Source organism: Tachypleus tridentatus, unplaced genomic scaffold (assembly GCF_004210375.1).
Source record: "Tachypleus tridentatus isolate NWPU-2018 unplaced genomic scaffold, ASM421037v1 Hic_cluster_1, whole genome shotgun sequence".
Classification (NCBI taxonomy): domain Eukaryota; kingdom Metazoa; phylum Arthropoda; class Merostomata; order Xiphosura; family Limulidae; genus Tachypleus; species Tachypleus tridentatus.
This window is the reverse complement of record NW_027467777.1, coordinates 8753746-8780592: the sequence shown is the minus strand read 5'-3', so window position 1 is coordinate 8780592 and position 26847 is coordinate 8753746. Positions and strand designations below refer to the sequence as shown.

Sequence of the window (26847 nt, the reverse complement as noted above, 5' to 3'; positions counted from 1 at the left end):
CGATAAGAAAGTACCATCAGTAAGAATTATATTTCATTCGAATATTGGTAACGTATTGCTATACCGTTTTGTTTGAGTATTACAATCCAAAGTTGCTTCAGAAACCAAAAAGTGGTGCAAACTAGGATTGAGAATCACAACTCTTTGTCCAATGGCGTCTCGACTCTGCGTCCTGTACAATGATTGGTGGAGCACGACCAATGAGAAGCTCTCTCGAACGGAAAGCGCAAAGTTTGAAAAGATAAACAAAAGCGCCTTGGAACGATGATCATTCTTAGCACGGAAGTCGAAGAGTGTAGTAGGATTGTAGTTCTACGTACGTTTGTAATATAGCACGGACAAAACAGAAATTATGGCTCGCACGAAACAAACTGCAAGAAAATCCACGGGCGGAAAAGCACCAAGAAAACAACTGGCCACTAAAGCTGCCCGAAAGAGCGCTCCAGCAACAGGAGGTGTAAAGAAACCTCATCGTTACAGGCCAGGAACAGTAGCCCTCCGTGAAATCCGTCGATACCAGAAGTCAACTGAGCTGCTCATTCGAAAATTACCTTTCCAGAGACTGGTGAGAGAAATTGCCCAGGACTTCAAGACTGACCTTAGATTCCAGAGCTCTGCTGTCATGGCTCTTCAGGAGGCCAGTGAGGCGTACTTGGTGGGTCTCTTCGAAGACACTAACCTGTGTGCCATTCACGCAAAGAGAGTGACCATCATGCCGAAAGACATCCAACTCGCACGTAGAATTCGAGGGGAACGAGCCTAAATAGAGAGAGAGGTATTGTAACTTACCCTCGCCAATAAACAAACGGCCCTTTTCAGGGCCACCACATCCTGAACAAAGAGTATGCCATTCGCACACATCACGACTACTTGTACTATGTTAGTAACATACATCTTTTCAAGTTGAATTTGCACGTAAGAAATGCAAGGAGTTGTAGTTTAGCAGCAGCCGTCTTTTCTCTTACGAAAGTTTGTGAGTTAAGTCTTCTTTCGTTTTACTTTATCAAGGAACCTTTTAAATTATTACACTTACTCGACGTGCATGAAACAGTTTTCAAAATTCCTGCATGTTCGATATTTAATCTAGTTATGTGCCTGGAGAGAAGTATAAAATTTCATATTACGAAGTTGGTGTGTTTTCTTGTTCTCCTTCGAAATATATTATTGTGCTGCAGAAAATGACGTATTGGTTTGTTTTCATTTTTCTTTCCGTGTAACGACATCTATGAAGGTAGGTACATTCCTTTCAGGTTAAGAATATTGAAAAGAAATGGCAATAGCTTACGAACTACACATACTCTCAGCTTACTTAGAAAGACGAACATAGTCTGGTTACGACAGTGAACACTGTCAACAACGTATCGTTATGTTGGTATAAGAGAAAACCTAACTGTGACGATCTACTTATATAGCAAGTACTATAATGAATCGTAGTAAAACGTTTTTGTTTTATGATTATTTATTTATTTATGTATTATGGAAGATGGGATAATAAGGTTTGTCGTACACAAGAGACACGCCTTTGTTGCGTGTTCTGTGAAAATTATTAACACGAGATGTATGGCGAAGGAACTGTACTATCTCTCCATCAGAGGTGGTGGCCCTGAAAAGGGCCGTTTGATATATTGTTAATATTTACCGACTTACTTCTTTCGGTCTTCTTGGGCAATAAGACAGCCTGAATGTTTGGCAGAACGCCTCCCTGGGCGATAGTAACACCCTGTAGCAACTTGTTGAGTTCTTCGTCATTACGAATGGCAAGTTGCAAGTGACGAGGAATGATCCTAGTCTTCTTGTTATCACGTGCAGCGTTACCTGCTAACTCCAAAACTTCAGCAGCCAGGTACTCCAAGACAGCAGCGAGGTAGACGGGTGCTCCAGCTCCTACTCGCTCGGCATAGTTTCCTTTTCGAAGGAGACGATGTATACGCCCGACTGGAAACTGGAGTCCAGCTCTGCTTGAACGGGATTTAGCCTTGGCCTTCACTTTGCCACCTTTGCCTCGCCCAGACATTTTCCCTTAGTTTTTCTCTGAAACTAAGAACGAAAAATAGACAGTAAAACACGGTACTCACTATGTGGAATGAATACGTATTGTGACTATTACACACACACACATATCTGTAGGTGTTTAGGTTAAAAATTAATATTTCCTAAGAAACATTAATCCCCTGGGTGCTCGAAGACTAACTAGTCCTCCTTCAACCCCGCACCAGATAGGAATTTTTAATTTAATAGCGTTAGAAGAGAATACTGATAGACAGATTACTGGATTTATTAAATATATGCAAGTGTTTGTCTGGTGAGCGTGGCAGGCAACAAGGCGAAGGCAAAGCAAATCCACCCAAGAAGAAAGACGACGACGAGAAGCAAGCCGGATAAATACAAACAACAACCAAACGGGCCATTTCAGGGCCGGGCATGGATCGATGGATCAAAGTGCCCTGGCAGGGATCTAAAGATCAATGCCTCAAATTTAGGTGTGGGGAAACAGGGAGTACCCCTGAGAAAACCCACTTTCACTAAACGGGGACCGAATGAAGCCCGCTTAGTGCCCTTGAAGTATGCTGGACTTGAGGGTAAACAGGACCTGAAACGAGACTGAAAATTTTATCAAAAGAGAAACAAGAATTATATTGTTTTAGACAAATTAAGGATAAAATTAAATGGCGATAAATATTTACACCAGGATTTAGGAGTAGCTGCCATGTTTTAAAGTCAGAAGTGAGTGTGTTACGATGAGTAGATTTTTTGAAAGTATTTGGAAGCAAGTTTAGTTATACGTGTGGAAATTGGTAAGATTTTAGTGTGTTTCTGGACATATTCCACGGGTGTATAATGTGGCAGGCGGTGAGCGAGTCGTATAACTCGGTTTTGAATTCTTTGTAATAGAAGTATTTGGTTCTTGTTCATGTTACATGTTACCATGGCTCCATACTCCATTAAGGGCCTAATGAATGTTTTGTAAATATGTAGAATAGTTTCAGACCTGCAGCCATGGGTGAAGTGACTAATTTTACAGAGGTATGAGATTCTGGTTAGCATTTTCTTTCTAACGTTTTTTGAAATGAGAGTTCCATGTAAGTCGTGTATTGATTGTAACACCAAGGAATTTGGCAGTATTAGAGAAAGAGATAGGGGTGTTATAGAGATAAAGTTTAGTAAGCTTCACACGTTTTAATCTCTTATTGAGCCTGGGTGAAGGATTATAGCCTGGGTTTTAGAGGGATTGAGCGTGATTTTCCATTTATTGCACCAGCGAGTAATACTATCTAAAGCTTTTGTATTTTATTAGCTGCTAGAGGGGTCCCATGAGGTGGACCATAAGGCGATGTCATCTGCATATTGTGATGCAAAGGTAGATGACGTAGTCGGCTGTGGTAAGTCGTTAACAAAGAGGGAGTACAGTAGGGGCTAAGAACCGATCCCTGTGGGACACCTGCGTTGAAGGTAAATGACTGAGAAAGATTAGAATTAATTCTGACTCTGGCCGTACGGTTTTCTAGAAAATTAGAAATCCATCTAAGGAAAGTGGGGTACCTTGAACTTTAAGAGTTTATATCTTAATCCATTGTGCCAGACAGTATCAAAAGCTTTTGCACGTCTAAGAATACAGCGACTGTGGCTTGAGTTTGTTAAACCCTGTAAAGCTTGTTTCAACAAGCCTTACAAGGTGATCTGCAGTTTGTCTATTTTGCGGCCAGCGTTCTGAATATTTGATAAAAGATTTTCATTTTCTAATTTCCAAAGCAATCTGGAAGCAATGATTTTTCCATAAGTTTGCCAATACAATTTAATAAACTAATTGGCCTAAAATCATTAGGGTGGTGAGAAAGAGATCCTTTCTTTGGTATTATAGTGATAATGGCGGATTTCCATGCCTTAGGCAGATAGCCTGAGAAAAGGAGAGGTTAAACAAATTAGTAAGGTGTGAAAGGAATTCATTAGAGGCATTTTTAGAATGACATTAGGAATGGAGTCTTCCCAGGTGCTTTATTTTGAGTTCTCTAATGTGTAGCTTGATCTCCTGTGTAGATATTGGGGTTGTTATGCTTTTGGTCGTGTATGTATAAGTTAGGTCTACTGGAAACTTAACGGAAAAAAAGTTCTTTATTTTCTGTGACAATAGAGTTTACTTTCATTTCATGATGTTTGTTGAAGTTTGTGTGTAGTGGAGTACAGAAGGTGCGCTGGAAATATTTGGCGAACAGGTCGGTTTCTCCCTGTCACTGTTAGCGGTAGAATTATCGTATGTGATTGTTCCGGTGTCAGAGTTTTCGCGACAAATATGTTTAAAGGTTTTCCAGAAGGTAGCGGGATTAGGTCTAAGGTGATCAAGATTTTTACAAAAAATTATTCCAATTTTCTTTTGTTTTGTTCTAATAAGGCGTTGTAAATTATTTCTTATTTTATTAATTTGTGGCTTAAGTAGTGGGTTGCGCGTAATGATAAATTCACGGCGGAGTTTCCGTCTTGCAATAATTAGAGAGTGAATTTCGGGGGTGATTTTCCAGGAGTTAGGTGTGTATTGTGACGGTTTGGTAGGAACTATATGTTGTATGGTTTTGGATATCGCTGTGGAAATTTCTTGGTAATAGTGTTCGATGTCGTCTTTGGTATTTGCGAGTTTAAGGTAGTCAGGAGGAGTGTATTTAGGGTTCAGGTTAAATGACGGCCAATCAGTCTTTGAGAAGTTAAAGTTATTAGGGGTATCAGTGGTTGCAGTTCTGGTGGAATTATTCCAATTGGGAACACTTAATTGAAAAGATAAGGGTTGTGATCTCCTCCGATGTTATCATGTACCCTGAAGTTGTGTATCAGATGTGTTATTGGTGGGGTAGCGATTACTAGATCAATTACACTTTGTGTTCCGTTATGGTGTGTATGTGTCGGTGAGTTGTTATTAATTACATTAAGGTTGTGTGTATGCACGAAATTTGCTAAAATTCTACCGGAAGTGTTAGTAGTGTAACCTCAGGAGTGTGGGTGCGACGCGTTAAGGTCGCCAAGTATAATTACATTGTTATATGTGTTAATAATGGAGTGCAAAAAATGCGATGTCCGGGTTGGTCTGGGAGATATATATATATAGCTAAGAGGGTTATATCTGGTAGTGGCGGTAATTTGATTTTACAAAGTATATATTCGTGACAGGTTGGTATGTTGTGGTCGATCAAGGTGATGTTCAAGTTCTGTTTGTAAGCAAGTGCGATACCTCTGGTGTTTGGGGTTTTGGTTTAGAAATAACCTTATAATGGGGAGTAGAAAGTAATTGTTATTGTTGAGTAGAGTTTCATTTATAGTAATGATAGAAGCATCTATGTTAGTAGCTAATTCAAAAGCTCGTATTTTTTTATAATTAAGTCCACCTTGAATATTAATGTGTAATAAGGTAAAAAAAAGTTTTGGTCTTACCTATTCGGATGATTCGGAGACTCCTTCACTGATGCGTTGTCCGAGGATATCGGGTGATAACCCTGGGATCCTCAAATACCCTGAGCTGCTTTGCAAGACGCGATAAGAAACTGGTCGTTGTTAAGATTATCGTTGCCAGCAGCAATCATGACTTTAACGATAAAAGCTATTACCTGTGACGGTCTGATGAATGATAGAGTGGCAGGTTTGGTTTTAGATTGATCGTGTTCCTTACGTCGTGGCAGTGATGTTTGCTTAACAGTGTCAGCATAACTACGGGTCTGTTGTTGACTGCTAGTAGAAGGTTGGTTGACCGTGGTTGTTTTTTTTGAGGTAAAGATGGAAACTTGGCGGTAGGAACTGGAACAGGTTGCTCCCGCTGAGGCTTGGCAGATCTAGCCCCAATAGCGGTAACGAACTGGAACTTGGGACAACCACGGAAACATGCCGCATGTTGCCCTCCACAATTGCTACACCTGGTATCATTTCTTTCCTTAGGGCAGTCGTTGACAGAATGTTCGCCTGAGCAACGAACACAACGTGGTTTGGCTGTGCAAGCGCTCTTGGTATGACCAAAACGCTGGCAGTTAAAACACTGTAAGATGTTATTGTCGGGGAAGTTAGGCTCCTCGACTCGAAAGCGACGGAACCACAGAATTATACCGTTTTTCAGGAAGGTGTTGGCTTGAGTGCTGTCTGTGATGTTGACTTTAATCAAAGGTGTGATCTGCTGAGTCTTTGCAGATTTTATCCTTGAAAAGTTGGAAAATTTGACTTCACGAAGTTTGAGTTCGTCGTCAATTTCTGGTCCGAGGTATCATGTGGAATACCTCGGATAACTATGGTCTTCCTCGGGGAGTCTGATGGTACCCGTTGCGACAAGGGGATGCCACCAAAAGCATCAGTTGGCCATGCTTTAAGGAGAATAGCATAGTCCTTCGGATATTCTGTTTTGATAAGTATCCCTCCACGGGAAGCCGACGTACGTTATTGAATGAAACAGTTGGGAATAGCCGGCGAAGTTCGGCAGCTATTTGCGGCTGTCGGAACGCGGCAGGAATACCTTCTACGATGACTGGAGGTGGTGCTTTAGTTATGACCGAGCTGGATGATGCGCCTGGGTTAGCCGTGGGACGTGGTTCGGGGTATTTGCTGGGTCTAACCGAGCTCTTCGAGGATGCCGTGATAGTTGAGAGAGAATCGCTGGACGTATTATGTTCATCGTCAGAAGACATGGTCTTGCTTGCGGCAGCAAGAAGTTTAAGGCGCTCGGCGCTAGTAAGGGACGGACCCTGGGAGCGGGTGGACGGCCGAGAAGTTTTCTTTTTCATAGTAGTTCGTTTACGCCGTGAGACCCCCAGCGTGGGAGTTTGTTTAAGCGGCGAACTCGGTATACTTGGTTAAATGAAGAACACCTGCAGTAGAGTTTGAGTTGTTAATCAGGAAAGGCAGAAGAAATTTGTAGCCCTGAAAAGGACTGTGGAAATTCACAGAGAACTAAACTTTCACAACTATTTCGCTGTTCACTCACTTGATGTGACCGTGACTAACGTGTCGTCGTGACTGTGTGAAATACGCCGCCCATCGTGGTGCTCGAACCCACGACCCTGAGATTAAGAGTCTCATGCTCTACCGACTGAGCTAGTCGGGCCGCCATGACTATTACACTGTTCACTTCACTTAGTTTTATCAACTTTGTAGGATTGAACGAGATATATTGAGTCGCCTGTGACGGCCGCGCTTCTCGCGACAGCTATCGAATTCGCAAACCAAAATGCTATTGGCTACTTTTCAATCCTGCAGCGCGCAATTTAAACGCTGACTGAATTTTGCCCAAGTTTGAGTTTCAAGGTCGCCGTCAAGCAGAGCAGACGTGCAAGTCATGAGCTGCGAGACAAGTGCATTGAAGACTAAATTATCCTGTGAAGTGCATAAAAGTTTTACTAAAAAAGGTTACCCCTTAGTCCTTATCAGGACTAGTAAAACAGTATGAAGAGAAAGAAGATAGTGACAAGATCCAACGGAAAAGCCCTTTTCCAACGACGAGATCATGGATATGCTGAATAGAGCTATTGAAGGACCAGCCTCTGAATCACTGAGTAGCTCAACTGAGAGTTCCGAAAGTGAAAACTCAGGAGCTGAAGAATCACGAATACCAGAATCCCACGAAACAAACGAGACATCAAACAAAAGGAGGCTGAAAAAGAAGAAGAAAAAGGACATGGTAAGTATAGTTTCTGACTATTCCACTAACCCTAACCTTAACGACGCTAATAATAGTTCTAAAAATCAAAGTATTAATAACATAACCCATGTTAACGAAGACAAAGCCACTTGTTCTAACGATAATTACTTGAATACAAACAACACCACCACCGCCACTAATTCTGAGAACACCATCAGTGTCACACAAACACACAATTCTCCCAACTACAGAATTCCAACTCTGTTCATCGAAGGAGTAAACAAAACAACACGCATTCCACAGATTGTCAATCAACTGAGGTCCTATTACCCGGGCATTCAGTTTAAAGACATCAAACGTCTTCCTAATGGAAGAATCATGATTAAATGTACCGAACCTCAAGAGTTTGCTCATATTTTGGCCCACTGGCCCAAGGATGCCTTCGGTGTTCAAGCCACCATCACAACACCAAAAACAAACACACCAAAACTAACAGTCATAATCAGAGGTGTCGATTTCGACATTGAAGATCATGAAATCACTGAAGAATTAACAACTCAAGGCTTTGACATTGCATCATCGAACAGAATCATCTCATTCAGAACGAAACAAAAAACGCCACTGATCAAGGTAACCGTCAACAAAAGACGATCAAGAAAAAATTATTAAAAACGGTTGCTTTTATTTTTTCAAAAGACACACGACCGAACCGGAAAAGACACATCAAAACCAATAATCCAATGCTACAAATGTCAACGGTTCGGACACACAAAAAACTAATTGTACGGCCAAGGATAGATGTGTCAGATGTGGCGGATCTCACGAGGTCGCTCAGTGTCCCAACGAGCGTAACCAAGTTAGATGCGCCAACTGTCAGGCCCCCACGCAGCCAGTTACAAAGGCTGCCCCAAATACACCCAAATACGTAACAGATTCCTTTTCAAAACCACGAACATCAATAATCAAACCCACGGCTACCAAAACAACACCAAACAACCTTTACTACCAACTCCAACCGACTCGCAAATCAAACACGTTCAACCTCAACCAACACGTACTTACGCGGACGTAACACGCCCAAAAACAACACAAGCATTTAACCCAACAGATTTCACCACAAACTTGCTAGCAATGTTGATAGAATTGAGTGATCTCCCCTCATTCGAATCGAGGCACGAGTCACTCAAGGCTGTTTGCAGCCTTGTAAGTCACTATTTTAACCTCCCTCACCTGAAACCACACCATCTTTCACTCAAAATTCACGCGAGGGAAATAAAACAACACAATGATACAACACATTAAAATCTTACACATCAACTGCCAAGGAAATCTTAAAGACAAAAGGTTAGAAATATACAACATAAACAAACATATAAACGCCAACATAATCATCATTTCAGAAACACTTTGCACAGAGAAACAAAACACCACAATCCCCTGGATTCATCTCACACAACATACCTCACTCAGAAAACAACAGAGGTATAATAACTTACTTTAGTACAAAAATATCGCATCTAATCTCGATAGAAGATTCATTTAAATCTGACATTAATGAGACCATTTTTTTGTAATATACACTTTAACAACCGGCTAACTATTCCGATTCTAGCCATATATTGCTCACCAACCAAAAAATATCGACATTAACTTCCTTCAAAAAATGTGTTAATCGTAAACCCAAACCAATTATTATTGGAGACTTTAATTCACCGCACACAGAATTAAGGGGTAACAGAGACACACGCAGAGGATCCTGCATAAAAATTTTATTTCTAGCAATAAAATGCACTTAATTAATGACAATACACCTACACACTTCTCAGCCGCCAACGGCTCATATGATGTACTCGATTTCATCATCGCTCCCAAGGACATGGTTAATAGAATATCTAACTTTAAAGTGCATGATGAAATCACCAGCGACCACTTCCCCGTATCATGTATGATTCACCCGCGCCACCTGGCTGTGGCGTACGTGACTCCTTCCGCATACACCTACACTGAAACAGACTGGCTCACTTTTAATGCCTCTCTGGACCTCATACCTACCCCACCCAATCGAACATGTAAACAACAAAACAGAACTAGACAAATATGTTGATCAAATTACAGAAGCCATAAAGAAAGCCACAAAAAACACAATTCCTAAATCAAAAAAGAAAACAATCACTTATTCAATGGACTCTAACACCAGAAATTCACGCACTAATACTCAAACGCAGACAATTACGACGAATACACTACATCACACGTGATCCACACATTAAAACAGAAATCAATAGAACAAATACAAAAATTAAACAAGAAATTAAAAAAGTCAGAGAAAACAATTGGCATAACTTCTGCAAAACTTAGAAAACCAAGAAAACCCAAAAGAATTCTGGAAAAATTCAAGAGTATTGCGTCAGACAAAAACACAAATCACATGTTACAACACATCACACACAACAATAAAATCGCAAGGACGGACGAAGAGAAAGCTGACTTATTAGCTGACTATTACAAATCCGCTTTTAGCGATTTAAACTCAGTAGATTTCGACACACAACACCAACACCATGTCAACAACTACATAAATGCAAACCAAGCTTCATTCTCACCAGGATTTCCCGGAGAGACACTAGAAGCATACTCAAATTCAATCAATAGAAAAATAACCATAACCGAACTAAAGATTAATATCAAAACTTGAAGAACACTTCCCGGACATGACCAAATACCAAATATTATTCTCAAAAAAGTTCCACTCTCCTACTACAACACCTCACAAACATCATGAACATTTCATTAGCGACAGGGTATTACCCTGACACATGGAAAAAAGCCATCATAACAACGATCCCCAAGAAACAAACTAACAGAACAAATCCAGATAATTTCCGCCCCATCAGTCTGTTGCTGCCTTGGCAAACTGATGGAGAGAATTATCTCCAACCGTCTCCTCCATTTTGCGAATCAAACAACATCCTTCCAGAATCTCAAAATGCCTCCAGAAAAAATAGACAAACAACAGATCACCTCACACGACTCACCGAATCAATATACAAAGCTTACAACAACAATCAAGTAACCATCGGGGTATTCCTAGATGTCAAAAAAGTATTCGACAGCGTTTGGCACAATGCCATCATATACAAACTAAACCACCTACAAATAAATCCTACGATAGTCAAATGGATTTCAAATTTTTTAACCAATAGAACAGCACAAGTAAAAGTCAATAAAACCATATCCAAATTGTTTAATATAACGGCAGGAGTGCCCCAAGGATCAGTCCTCTCTCCACTTCTTTACATAATTTTCGTCAGTGACATACCTTTTCCAAATCTAACATACACACACACACACAATACGCAGACGACATCGCAATCTGGAGCACCTCCAGAAACCCAGTAATGGCCATGTCTCGCGTACAAGAATCACTAAACAACGTCTCAACATGGAGCAACAAGTGGAGGGTCGTGTTAAATCCGACAAAAACACAAGCAATCACCTTCTATAGAAAACTAAAGAAGCAAAGAAAAATCTAGAAAAATAAATCTATCACTTGGAAACACAACCATCAACATGAGCAAAAACATCACATTCCTTGGCGTCACTTTCGACACAAAACTAACATGGAAAAACACATAAACAATATACACTCATCAATAAGAAAAAGGATTTCATATCTAAAGACTATAACTGGTAAACAATCAAAATGCGCACCGAACACCATTATACAAATATATAGGCTTACATCCGTCCACTAATAGAGTACGGATGTCAAGTAACATACAACATGTCAAACAACACACCCAAAAAATCCAAGTGCAACAAAACAAAATATTAAAATCCGCATTCAGTTTACCATCTTTTACACCAACAAATTATCTACACCAAATTAGTAATTTACCAACTATAAGAGATAGAATAACAGAACTTTCTATGAAATATTATCGAAAAGCAGAAAACAGAAACAAACTAACGGCATCACTACACAAATTATCAAGTGCACCAACAAAATACATATCACCATACAACATATTTCAAGAATCACAATCCACTCAACAAAGAGTCTAAATACATAAAAACTATGTTATTAACATGAATTCCTTTTTTTTTCAGGTACAGGGCACACGACAGGCAAAACTTTCGGCGCCTGTCGTGTGAAAGTGGGTTTTCTCGGGGTACTCCCGTTTCCCCCCACATCAAAATCTTCAGGCATTGGATTTCTAGATCCCAGCCCAGGCAACCTTTTTGCCAGACCCAGAATCGGGCCGTTTGATTTGATCTGAACTTGAATGAATTACATTCATGTTCACATCTACCCAACTTTTCTTTCGAGACAGGTCCCGACCTTTCCTTCTTTCCACTGCTACCTTTGCCTCCACCCAAAAGACCATTTAGTGAGACATTCCCCACCCAAAAAGTCAAGAATAATAACAATAATTAATTTATTAAAATAATAATATAAAAAAAAAAAACCACCACTTAATCCTAATAACAATTCACGAAAGGGGACGAAGAGGAACTACAAAGTTCCTGAACACCCCAGTTGGAGAGAGAACTCTTCGGATTTCTCTCTCTCTAATCTGAACCCCTGCCACGTTAGTTTAGTTTAGTTTTAGCCCAAGTTTGCTACCTTTGCCTCCACCCAAAAGACCATTTAGTGAGACATTCCCCACCTAAAAAGTCAAGAATAATAACGATAATTAATTTATTAAAATAATAATAATAAAAAAAAAACCCACCACTTAATCCTAATAACAATCCACGAAAGGGGACGAAGAGGAACTACAAAGTTCCTGAACACCCCAGTTGGAGAGAGAACTCTTCGGATTTCTCTCTCTCTAAACTGAACCCCTGCCACGTTAGTTTAGTTTTAGTTGCCCAAGTTTAGACATCTTATGATCCGAGACGGACACCGAGATCATCAGACGTGTTTTTCAGTCTCTGCGTTTTACCGAGCGATTTTTTCATTTAGTAATACTAGCTAAAGTTCTTTGGCCTACGTGACTACAGGCAGGTATTGGTATAACTAACCAGGTCCAAGCACCTTAAAGTTTACCAATACCATATTTGAAGATCTACGCAAGATGACCAGGAAAAGAGTTACCAGGTCAACCAGTGAAGCTCTATCAAGTTCTGAGCAGCTTAACCTCCTTCAAGACGCCACAGATTGTTGTTCTTTCAGCGAGCCTGAATCGGACAACATGCCAATCTCAGACTCTAGTGATAACAATTCATGTACTTCCCTCCAAGAAAATACTACCGCTCTAGAAGTAGCCGATATGCATGAAAAACCATCCGAGCCCAAACATCAACAAGCCTCGTCCCCTGTGAAGAACATAACCAATCCACCCCCATCTATCAACACTCAGGTCCAACCAAGGCTGCCACCAGCCATAATCATCGAGGGAATCCCAGCCACGACAAGAATTCCTGAAATTGCCAATGAACTTAGAAAACTTTTCCCCCATGTTATCCTCAAAGAATTAAGACGTCTCCCAAGAGGAGGGGTTATTATCAAATGTGCCGATCCCCATAGCTACGGAACAATTCTCAAGCCATGGCCTAATAATGCCTTTAATGGTGCCAACATCTCAACGCGTATTCCGGGTAATCGGCTTCCAGGAAAAGAAGTCGTCATCCGTAGTGTTCCCTTTGATATAACCTTGGATGAAGTTAAGGAAGAATTAGAAACACAAGGTATCGAAGTCAATAAACTCATCCGCATCAAGTCACCCAAAACTGGCCTTCCAACACCTCTTATAAAAATTAGTATCCCCAATGAAAAAACGGCCGAGAAAGTTCTCTCCTCAGGAATCATATTGTATTATAACCACCATCAAGTCGAAGAAGTAAGAAACACTGCCCCAAGAGTCTTACAGTGTTTCAAGTGCCAACGCTTCGGTCACACCGCGAATGCATGCAGATCGCTTGTCCGCTGCGTCAGATGCAGTGGACCTCATCCAGTCACTGCATGCCCAAATGAGAGAGAAGCCACCCGATGCGCGAACTGTAAAGGACCTCATGCTTCATCCTACCGGGGCTGCCCCACATTCCAAGATATCCTCAACATGCAACGACCAACTCCTGTTACATCACACATCCCTACCAATACTAAAAAAATCAATCCGTTTTGCCACACCCGTGGCTCACACACAAACGGACACTCTACCACTTAGAAGTAACCAACAACCCACTCCAGCACCCAACCGCACAACCAAGAAAACCTACGCTGAGGCAACCCATGGATCAAGCAGTGATGAGGCGAGTTATTCACCAAGACAGTTTTTAGACGTTTTACAAGCTGTGTCAGTAATCGTCATCGATATCATAGCCAACCTATTTGAGGGTACCTTCACTATGGATCAACTTGGTACACAAGCCTGGAAGAGTACTTGCAAATATCTAGAAACCAACAATATTCTCAACCCTGTACAAATGGGGATCCAGCTTGAACATATCAGGAGAAACAGTGGAAGACACTATGGAACCTCCCAAGAATCCCCCGTATAAATTGGTAAGTACTCCCTCACATTTCTTCTACTTTCTTTCCTAAAAATGGTTAACTTAATGCACATTAACGTTCGCGGAGGTCTAAACCATAAAAAATATGAAATATTCCAATTACTTACCAAAACAAAAACAGATATCCTATTTTTAAATGAAACCCTTCTAAAAGTTAACACTAAATTTAGTCTTCCCGGCTACAACATAAAACACTCACCTGTTAACCACAATAAGCGAGGTATTGCAATACTTTACCTCAACTCCTTAGTAATCTCCTTCCCTAAACTAAACTATACCTCCGATAACGAATTTATCATTTGCCAGATTCAAACCTTATCTACCCCCATTACACTAATCGCTATGTACGTCTCCCCACAAACAAAACCTGATACCACCACACTACAGCAAATTCACGATTCCTTTCCAAACTCCATTATAATTGGCGATCTCAATAGTAAACATACCGATTTTAACTGCCGAACAACCAACCGAAACGGAACCATTTTACACCAATTTATAGAACATAATAATCTTGTCACCCTAAACAACAACCAAACCACCCACACGCATATCAATGGAAACGAAGACATCCTCGACTTAGTAATAGCCCCCAGCAGTCAGTCTAGATTTTTAACCAACTTCCAAGTCTTCCATGACATCGGCAGCGACCATTACCCAATTTATATACAAATTTATCCCAACACCTCACCGAAAACTAACGCACGCCCACCACTGCCCGACTACACCCGTGCCAACTGGAACCAACTTAACCAACTTATCGAAAAACAGTTACCTTCAGTTAAAACAACCGCCGTTTGTGAAACAGATATAGAAGATTATGCAGCTCAAATCACCAATACCATCCAAAAAGCCATACTAAATACCACACCTACCGCAACATACAATACCAATCCCAACTCCTGGAAAATCAACCCCGACATACACCAGGTAATAACCCCAAAGACGCTGCCTACGACGACAGTTCATATCCTCTCGTAATCCAGCCATAAAACCCTAATCAACAACACCAACAACAGGATTAAAGCCCTGATAAAACCCTCCAAACCGAAAACTGGAACAACCTATGTAATTTATTGAAAAATCATACCCAAACCCATCCTTATTTTGAGGAAAATCAAAGCTATTACTAACACCCAACCCTCCAATAACTACCCCTGATATAATATACAACAATATCTCAGCAACCTCCGACCCCGACAAAGCTAAACTCTTCGCCCAGTATTTCACAAACACCTTTGTCACCCCTAATATCGCATCCTTCAATCAACCTCATTATCTTCGAACTACTCAAACCGTGAAATCAAACCCAACTTTGTTCTCCCCCCATTTTCCCATCACTCTCAAATCAGATCATCACCCCCACTCTTACTACACTCGACCCATAACATTAACGGAAATCAAACTTATTCTTAAGAAAATCAAAACAAAGCTCCTGGACCCGACTGCATTAGTAACCAAGTTCTTAAAACCTTTCTGACACAAACCTAAGCACCTTGTATCAGTCTTCAATCTTTCTCTACTCTCAGGATACTACCCCAACATATGGAAATCAGCTTTAATTAGAGTTATACCGAAAAAAGACAAAGATCTTACTATTCCAAGTAATTACAGGCCGATCAGTCTCCTGAACACACTGGGGAAACTTATGGAAAAAACTATAACCAATAGGATTAATTGCTATCTTGAAACCAACAACCTAATCAGCGAAAATCAAAATTCTGGTAGGAAAAATAGACAAACCACTGATCACCTCGCACGTCTCACAGAATCAATATTCAAAGGATTCAATAGGAAACAAACAACTGTCGCTACTTTTCTTGATGTCCAAAAAGCATTTGACTCAGTCTGGCATGATGGCCTTCGCCATAAAACCTTAGACATCGGCATCCTCCTATCCTAGTTCGCTGGATATCCAGCTTCCTCATCAATCGCACAGCAAGTATCAAGATAAACAACTCCATCTCACACCCTTTCAATTTTAATGCAGGCGTCCCCCAAGGTTCAGTACTCAGCCCACTATTATATAATATATACGTTAATGACATACCTTTTCCCTCACTTAACTCAACCCTCATTTCACAATATGCAGACGATATCGCCATTTGGAGCACCTCATGTAATCCCCATACTGCAGCCTCACGTGTTCAAGCATCCCTGAACGCAGTATCCAAATGGTGTAATAAATGGCGTGTCATTTTAAATCCCTCAAAATCTCAAGCTATAACCTTCCATAGAAAAGTCAACAAGTATAGGAAAAAGTTCCAAAATATTAAACTCAACCTGAATAACACTGACATTCTCTTCACAAAATCTGTAACCTTTCTAGGTCTTACTCTAACTAACAATCTTTCCTGGACCCCACACTTTCAGGAAATCGCCAAACGAGCAAGCAATAGAATCTTTTCTTGAAACGCATCAGTGGACCCAACAAAGGATGTTCCCCAAAACCATAATCACCATATATAAAGCATTCATAAGACCTCTTTTCGAATATGGTAACCCAACCACTTGTAACATGTCTGAAAACAATATTCACTACTACAAAATTTGCAAAACCGGGTCATTAAAATTGCCTACCGTCTTCCCAACTACACTCCCCCAAGCTATCTCAACTCCCTAACCCAACTACCACCAATTAAGGACCGATTTATCAAACTCTCCAAAAACTATTATATTAAAGCTTATAACGGAAACCGCCAAACACGGCAATTATTTCATATAGCAGATACCCCTCTTACCTGGACTAAGTATACTTCGCCCTTAAATTGGACCATTAACCATAGTGACCAATGCTAACTAACCAAGTGTATACATGCCATTAACATTTCTTTTATATTTCAGGTTGGGCACTGGGTGGGTAGATTTTTCGGCGCCCACCCAGTGAAAGTGGTTTTCTCCGGTACCTGGTTTCCCCACACCAAAATTTTGCCATTGATCTACAGATCCCAGGCAACTAGGCCCTGAAAGGTCCGTCTATCCCACTTTTCTATCCACCCCTCCTATTCCCTCACTCTCATGCACTGTTCTCCACCCTTCAATTTTTCTTACTCTCTATAGCTACCTTTCTACCACTCTCTCCCTTCACCACTACTCTTGCCTCTCTCTACGCTACTGGTCCCAAGAAAAATGCAAGACCCGCTGCAGCCTCGATCTTCCTGCTCGTGATCCAGCTCTCCGACGAAAGCCTATCATCCTGGTTCTCCTGTTCCTCAACAACCAAATATCATAGTCACATCCTGACACATAACAATAAAATTGATATTCCCCCCTATACGACACATCACACCTAACTCATGTGTGGGGCTGAAGAGAAACAAAAGTTTCTGAGCGCCCCTGGTTTGCCTTAGGGATATCCCTAAGGTTTTTAAAACCAAAACTACTGTCAAGTCTAAAATAAAAAAAATAAATGCCCAAGTTTAGAGGGGATGAAATTCTGCGCTTGGACAGGGTAAAGGAAGGACATACCTCTGAAAGGCTCTAGATTTCTACGTGTTTTGCTTCATATTTTGTTAGTGTTTTTACTTTTCACTTCGAATTTTAGTTTTACGCCAGTAGACAGAAGACCTTATTTGAATTGGCCCAAGACAGGAAATACCCCTTCGCTAAACAACGAGGCGACATGCCGGTCGGGGAGTCGGAGACCAGGGAAAGCGATGTAGCGTCTGAGACTGAGGGAGCAAGCCCGTCTGTTTCAGGGACAAAAAGTAAGTCTAGTGACTGTGGCCAAACAGATAATGATAATTTAAAATTAAAATCTTTAATGTTCATAGCCGAAAAAGAACTAAAAGCTAAGTTAACGCCGGTTAAAGAAAATACTGTAAGGACTCGAAAAAAACGAAAACTAGTAAAAGATATTATGATTTCAGCATGTGAAGACAATGTACCTAAGACTACGGTTATAGACTTTAATATGCCAAAAACTAGCAGTACTAGCAACCCAAACCCCACCCTGATATTCAAAAACAAACATGTTCAGATTAAAGACGAAGTTCTTTCTGACGACGAAGGCTTCACGCTTGTGCAGACTCGAAGTCAGAAAAAACAAATTAAACAAAGAACAACCACCACAGACACACATACACAAATCGCACCAAAATCACCTAAGCACGCAGTTATAATCCAAGGAGTTCCTGGTAGTTACAACCAACCACAATTGGCCAAAGAAATATACAGGTGCAAACCTAATACAAAGATTACTAATATTAAGCGTCTGCCCAGAGGCGGTGTTCTGGTTCAAGGACAGGAACCCGCTGACTTAAACAGTCTACTAAAAGCTTGGCCTGCAGACGCATTCAAAACAGGAAGCATTACAATACACATACCAGGAACTAAACCAACACCGAAATCTTTTGTGATACGAGGTGTACATAATTCAATAGACATAGAAGACGTTAAGGAAGAGTTAAGTACACAAAACATAAAACACATTTCAGTTGAGCGTATAATTTCAAATATTACTAAAAGACCCACAAACCTAATCAAAGTAGTCACAGACAACAGCCAGGATATTACACAATTCATAAATAATGGTATCACTATGTGGTATCATAAGTACACAGTGGAACAAACAAAAACACCAGCAGTGGTTGTCACACAGTGCTACCAATGCCAAAGGTTTGGACATGTAGCAGCAGCATGCCAAGCAAATGCGCGTTGTGTGGGCTGTGGGAGAATCACCACATTACACATTGTACAAAACAGAACCCCAAACCCAAATGCTGCAATTGTGGGAAGAACACACGGCAAATTATAAAGGTTGCCAGAAATATAAATCCATAAAACACACTTATACGAAATTAAAATCCCAACATGAACAAGCCGCCACCACCACGAACAATTAAGGAACCCACACCTACCACTCCAGCACCACAAAGTACAACTACACAGACAAACACATACGCTGCAGTGGTTAAAACTTCATCATCCCGACAGGAAAACCATTACCAAGTGAAGAGGAAATACCAAAACCACCTAAAAATACACAACCAACAACAATTGAAACAATATTGACATCTGCCATAACTTCCACCTTCTCGGAAATAATGGCAGAATATACAAATCCCACAAACACCAACAGTCTCACAGACATAATTGTTAAAATCATATTGGAAAACATACACAAGTTCTTGCCGCAAATTTTAACCTCCATCATAAACTCTACTAGACATGGATAACTTCACAGTTCTACACATCAATATCCAGGGTGCTCTTGCTTCCAAGAAACATGAGATTGAAGATACAACAAGCTCCATAAAACCTGATGTAATCATAATTAGTGAAACTCTTCTGTATAACTACCATAGATTTAAATTAAACGGCTACTCTACTATTAGACATGACAGGAAGGATAATAGAGATCCAAACAGAGGTCTTTTATTATTGTATAAGACTGAACTTATAGTTCAGGAACTTACTATCCCTTCCAGTAATGAATCTATAGTTATTAATGTAAAAACGCAAAATCAGACAGACGTTACTGTGGCGGGCATCTACTGCTCGCCTAGTACAGTGTTAGATGTAAATCTATTGAATATATTGTATAATAGCAACTGTAATCTTATTATTATCGGCGACCTAAACAGTAAACATATAGCATTCAACTGTCGTTGCTCAAACGCAAATGGCAAATTACTTTATCAATTTCTGGACGAATCAAACATGACTTTATTAAACGATGCAACACCGACACATATCTCGTACGCACATGGCACCAGTGAAATACTGGACCTATGCCTGTGTTCGTCAAATATGAGTCGCAAATTCGTAATTTTCATGTTGGTCACGATATAGATAGTGACCACCTTCCAGTTTGGTGTATCTTCAATCTCACCCCCCACTTAAATAAAATCATAGTGAGAGACCAACTGAACTACAAAAAAGCTAATTGGCCAGTTTTCCAAACTATATTAAATGAAACCTTACCTCCAGAAGTACTACATATTGCCGCGGACGCATCAGATATAGATGCATACTGTCATATCATCTCTGAGTGTCTAAAACATGCAGCCAACAGTTCGATACCGAAACAAAAAACACTTCACAACAACTCATTCATGGCAACCACATAAAGATATAATACACTTAATTAAAACAGACGTATACCCGCAGACAGTACATTCAAAATCGCAACCCCACACTTAAAACTCAGATAAACACAATAAGAAATAAAATACGAAACTTAATCAGACAACAGAAACAAGAAAACTGGGACACCTTCTGTTCCGATCTAAATCATAAAACTGATCCTAAACAATTCTGGACACATTTGAAAAGATTTACAAACACAGGAACAACAAACACAGTATATCCACCACTGGAACTGGATGGAGAAACAGCATACACTAACACAGAAAAAGCCGAGATATTTAAAAAACACCTAGAAAACACGTTCAAAACACATCATGAACCAGACATGAACAGATACTTTTATAATACAGTCACAAACTTTATTGACCAAAACAGAAGCATTTTACACCTAAATTTCCAGTCAACAATATTACACACCAAGAAAACAAAAGACTGGAGCACTCATCAACTGGTAAAACATATCACTGTTACAGAAGTAGTAACTGCTATTAAAAACACAAAAAACAAAGCTCCTGGAGAAGATGGTATTCAAGCTATCCTCCTAAAACAAGGCACTCAGAGATTATATGAACACCTAACAGCGTTATTTAATCTCTCACTATCAGCTGGATATATCCCCGTTTCTTGGAAGGAAGCAATAATATTAATGTTCCAGAAAGAAGGAAAGTCAGCGAATAAACCAAACAACTACCGCCCGATTAGCTTAACCAGTTGTATTGGCAAAGTATTAGAGAGGATAATTAGTAATCGTCTGTCAGTTTACTTAGAAGAAAATTCAAAATTACCAGAAATTCAAAACGGATTTCGAAAACCGCCAAACTACAGACCACCTGATTCGACTTACAGAATCAATTACCGACAGCTTCAACAAAAAAAAGAATGCACTGTAGCTTGCTTTCTCGACATTGAGAAAGCATTTGACACAGTGTGGCATAACGGCTTAAGACATAGATTGCTTGAAATGGCATTACCCCAGGAAACTATTCGCTGGCTGTCCAACTTCCTGGATAACAGAATGTGTAAAGTAAATGTAAATGGGGCCCACTCAGGGTCCTTTTCACCCGAAGCAGGAGTCCCGCAGGGAGGGGTTGTTAGCCCTATATTATTTATCATGTACGTGAGTAATATGCCTCTGTCGGACCTAAATTTAGGTTATGCATCACAGTTCGCTGACGATGTAGCAGTCTGGAAAAGTGCCCCACTCCGTCAATAGCAGCAACGAACCTACAACCAGTCCTAAATAACATCGAAGAATACTGCCAGAAATACAGAATCAAAGTTAATATTCCAAAAACCCAAGTCATAGTATTCAGCAGACTGAATAAGCTGAAAAAAGATCCACCAAAACTCTATATGAATGGATCACTTTTACTGACTGCTACTTCTGCTAAATTTCTAGGTCTAACCTATGACTCAAAATTAACGTGGCTACCACATATTAAAAATGTACTGATACGAATCTGGAAAAGAGCAAACTATGCAAGAAGTCTTTCAGGTAAAATCCAAGGAACATCACCAGACAACATACTTAAAATCTACAAAACGTACATTAGACCAACAATAGAATATGCATCACCTGCCTGGATTAACATAGCACCCACACATGTACAGAAACTTCAACGTATACAAAATTCTGTACTAACTTCAGCATACAAAGTACCACGTAGCACCTCAACCACATTCATGCACAAGTATGCAAACATAGATACAATAGCTGAAAGACTCTTGCATAATTCTCTAAAATATTTCAATAAGAATTGGCACAAAATGACTTAATGTGTGATCTCGACAGATATCACGTACATGATGTAAATGGTACCAAATACCTCTCCCTTTAACATATATTTAAGAAATGTAACACAAGCTGGCCACTATGCACTAGACACTTAGTCCTTGTTTCTTTTATTTTTATAATTATTATTTTCTTTTTTTTAATCATTATTATTATTTTTATTTTCTTCTTTTTTGAATTATTATTCAAGTATTGAATAATAATAATTATTATTACTTTCTTTCTGTGTGAGTGTTTGTGTTACTACAAGTAGTAGTAGCATTCTCTCAATCGAGAAAAAGGAGAAAAATACAAAAAAAAATATATATATATATATGAAAATACAAAAAAAAAAAAAAAATTAAATGGAAAAAAAAAAAACTCCTTGTTCGTCCATGCATGGACTGAGCCCTGAAATGGACCTGAGTATGATGTTATACTTTTACTCTGGCCCAAAGCTTAAAAAAAAAAAAACCAAAAAAAAACCTAAAGACAGACGCTATAATCGTTCGGGAGGGAGGAAGAGGTCAAATGTACCTGACCCTCCTGGGTATTTAACAACATCAATACCCAAATACCCACACAGTCAAACTGGAACGATGATCATTCTTAGCACGGAAGTCGAAGAGTGTAGTAGGATTGTAGTTCTACGTACGTTTGTAATATAGCACGGACAAAACGAAATTATGGCTCGCACGAAACAAACTGCAAGAAAATCCACGGGCGGAAAAGCACCAAGAAAACAACTGGCCACTAAAGCTGCCCGAAAGAGCGCTCCAGCAACAGGAGGTGTAAAGAAACCTCATCGTTACAGGCCAGGAACAGTAGCCTCCGTGAAATCCGTCGATACCAGAAGTCAACTGAGCTGCTCATTCGAAAATTACCTTCCAGAGACTGGTGAGAGAAATTGCCCAGGACTTCAAGACTGACCTTAGATTCCAGAGCTCTGCTGTCATGGCTCTTCAGGAGGCCAGTGAGGCGTACTTGGTGGGTCTCTTCGAAGACACTAACCTGTGTGCCATTCACGCAAAGAGAGTGACCATCATGCCGAAAGACATCCAACTCGCACGTAGAATTCGAGGGGAACGAGCCTAAATAGAGAGAGAGGTATTGTAACTTACCCTCGCCAATAAACAAACGGCCCTTTCAGGGCCACCACATCCTGAACAAAGAGTATGCCATTCGCACACATCACGACTACTTGTACTATGTTAGTAACATACATCTTTTCAAGTTGAATTTGCACGTAAGAAATGCAAGGAGTTGTAGTTTAGCAGCAGCCGTCTTTTCTCTTACGAAAGTTTGTGAGTTAAGTCTTCTTTCGTTTTACTTTATCAAGGAACCTTTAAATTATTACACTTACTCGACGTGCATGAAACAGTTTTCAAAAATTCCTGCATGTTCGATATTTAATCTAGTTATGTGCCTGGAGAGAAGTATAAAATTTCATATTACGAAGTTGGTGTGTTTTCTTGTTCTCCTTCGAAATATATTATTGTGCTGCAGAAAATGACGTATTGGTTTGTTTTCATTTTTCTCTTCCGTGTAACGACATCTATGAAGGTAGGTACATTCCTTTCAGGTTAAGAATATTGAAAAGAAATGGCAATAGCTTACGAACTACACATACTACTCAGCTTACTTAGAAAGACGAACATAGTCTGGTTACGACAGTGAACACTGTCAACAACGTATCGTTATGTTGGTATAAGAGAAAACCTAACTGTGACGATCTACTTATATAGCAAGTACTATAATGAATCGTAGTAAAACGTTTTTGTTTTATGATTATTTATTTATTTATGTATTATGGAAGATGGGATAATAAGGTTTGTCGTACACAAGAGACACGCCTTTGTTGCGTGTTCTGTGAAAATTATTAACACGAGATGTATGGCGAAGGAACTGTACTATCTCTCCATCAGGAGGTGGTGGCCCTGAAAAGGGCCGTTTGATATATTGTTAATATTTACCGACTTACTTCTTTTCGGTCTTCTTGGGCAATAAGACAGCCTGAATGTTTGGCAGAACGCCTCCCTGGGCGATAGTAACACCCCTGTAGCAACTTGTTGAGTTCTTCGTCATTACGAATGGCAAGTTGCAAGTGACGAGGAATGATCCTAGTCTTCTTGTTATCACGTGCAGCGTTACCTGCTAACCCAAAACTTCAGCAGCCAGGTACTCCAAGACAGCAGCGAGGTAGACGGGTGCTCCAGCTCCTACTCGCTCGGCATAGTTTCCTTTCGAAGGAGACGATGTATACGCCCGACTGGAAACTGGAGTCCAGCTCTGCTTGAACGGGATTTAGCCTTGGCCTTCACTTTGCCACCTTTGCCTCGCCCAGACATTTTCCCTTAGTTTTTCTCTGAAACTAAGAACGAAAAATAGACAGTAAAACACGGTACTCACTATGTGGAATGAATACGTATTGTGACTATTACACTGTTCACTCACTTAGTTTTATCAACTTTGTAGGATTGAACGAGATATATTGAGTCGCCTGTGACGGCCGCGCTTCTCGCGACAGCTATCGAATTCGCAAACCAAAATGCTATTGGCTACTTTTCAATCCTGCAGCGCGCAATTTAAACGCTGACTGAATTTTGCCCAAGTTTATTTTTTTCAACATGCCTCCACAACAAGCGTCTGGAAAAGCTGTGAAGAAGGCCGGAAAGGCCCAGAAAGCCGTACGAGCTGGAGACAAGAAAAGCGAAAGAAGAGGAGGAAGGAGAGCTTCAGTATTTACATTTACAAGGTTCTCAAGCAGGTCCATCCCGATACTGGAATCTCCAGCAAAGCTATGTCTATCATGAATAGCTTCGTGAACGACATTTTCGAGAGAATTGCTGCCGAAGCTTCTCGTCTGGCTCACTACAACAAGCGATCAACTATCACGAGCCGGAGATCCAAACTGCAGTGCGTCTGCTTTTACCTGGAGAATTGGCCAAACACGCCGTCTCCGAAGGGACCAAGGCTGTGACTAAGTACACCAGTTCAAAGTAATGTGTTCTTCTTCTTTTCATTCAAACGGCCCTTTCAGGGCCACCACATCTTGAAAAGGAGAAAGTCACATCGAATCTATTTCACTATTAACAGTTCAAGCATGCTTTCTATAACCATGCTTATAACGTGCGAGTAGAAATACACACATTATTAGAGAGTTTTGTTCCATTCCCACCTCTATGCTCTCAGTGAGTATTTTTTCGTTTGTAGTTAAGTGAATGAAGACAGACGAACGAACGTATACACACCCAGCCAATACATGTCGTCACCGAATGGTACAAGATAATTATGATAATAACAAGAAAACGACAGCTACTCATTATTTAAGAAAGCAAAAAAAGATAGAATGACAGAGGGTTAATCGATACACGGAAATAGTTATTTCATTTAGAGTGACATCCATTACATGTTTAATATCCATGCGCTTGGGAGAAAACGAAATAGTGTCTGAGGGACAGAGCAACAGAGAAATTGTCTCTCAGAAGGTTTGTTTAGAATTAAGCACAAAGCTACTCAATGGGCTATCTGTGCTCTGCCCACCACGGGTATCGAAACCCGGTTTTTAGTGTGTAAGTCCGCAGACATACCACTGTGCCACTGGGGGGCCTCTATTAAGGAGCATAAATCATATTAGTTATTAATAACTAGTAAATCTAATAGTAAGGCACACTATTCAGCCGTATATGCATGTGCATACGGAATAGATTTCTCCATTACATTTGTGAAAGGCTCAGTACACTTCACTAACTAGTAAGGAGGCATACAATTTATATGGGTGGCTAGTAGTATAATACTGTTGCGAAAGAGTTAATTAATGAAGGAGCCCCGAGTTATTTTCCTTCGACCAATTGTGATTAAAACTAAAATGTAATTAAATGCAGTACTAATTGAAATTAAACTAAAGTTACGAATCATTAAGTATAATTTGAAAACGAGCATATCTATAACAGCACAGGGGAAGAAATAAATAAAGTCGCACTACATTACTTTCTTTCTCGAACGTTCGTTAGACTACAAATCTGAGCATGAAACGTTTTAAGAAATTTTTTACCATTTCACTCGCTCGATATAACAAGTGTTGTTACGAGCGGAATGAGTGTTTTGTTTGTTTTTCTGTAACGACTTATATGGCAAACTCTTTATCAGGAGATGGTGGCCCTGAAAAGGGCCGTTGATTTTGTGATATCACACAAAATTGGAAAAGAAGCAGCTTACTTATTTCTTTCCTGCCACCTTCTTGGAAGCAGCCTTTTTAGGGGCGGCTTTGGCCTTCTTGGGGGCTTTCTGGTTTACTGGCTGCAGGTTTCTTTGTTGGCTTCGCCACTTTCTTTGGTTTTGCCTTTGCTTTGGTTTTTAGCAGCTGTCTTTGCTTTCTTCCTCAGCTACTTTCTTGGCTTACTGGGGCTTTACTTTTCTTTGCAGTCGTTCCTTCTTTCTTCTTTGTTTTTTCACCACCTTCTCTTTGCTCTTTGAGCACTCAGCTTGAAGGAACCCGTAGCTCCTTTTCCTTTAGTCTGTGTGAGAATGCCACTATTCACTGCTGATCGAAGATACTTCTTGATAAAAGGGTTCATCCGCTCCACGTCGAGTTTATAGTTGGCAGCAATGTACTTTTTGATAGCCTGGAGAGAAGAACCTCCGCGTTCTTTGAGAGAAGTAATGGCAGTGATTACCATTTCGGATACCTTAGGATGTACGGGTGCCGTTCTCGGTTTTTTCGCTTTTTGTTTGCTCACCTTCTTAGGAGAAGGAGCCGTGGTAGGCGCCGTCGCATCAGCCATTTTTTAAAGCTTTTTTATTTATTAATCTTTCTACTCGGTTGAAAAATACGAGCACAAGCACGTGAAGACCTTAAGTAAAGAGA

General features: G+C 40.2%; 1 protein-coding gene and 1 non-coding gene across 2 annotated transcripts; one reads left to right on the top strand and one right to left on the bottom strand.

The window, feature by feature from the left end:
- Positions 1-6993: 6993 nt before the first annotated feature.
- Positions 6994-7066, bottom strand: TRNAK-CUU (transfer RNA lysine (anticodon CUU)). Its single transcript has one exon. It is a non-coding gene; the product is annotated as a tRNA-Lys (tRNA).
- A 5601-nt stretch (positions 7067-12667) lies between these two features.
- On the top strand, positions 12668-13773 carry LOC143242014 (uncharacterized). Its single transcript, XM_076485358.1, has one exon. It carries the CDS (start codon positions 12682-12684, stop codon positions 13771-13773), a length of 1092 nt encoding a protein of 363 aa, XP_076341473.1. The 5' UTR covers positions 12668-12681.
- The last annotated feature ends 13074 nt before the right edge of the window (positions 13774-26847 follow it).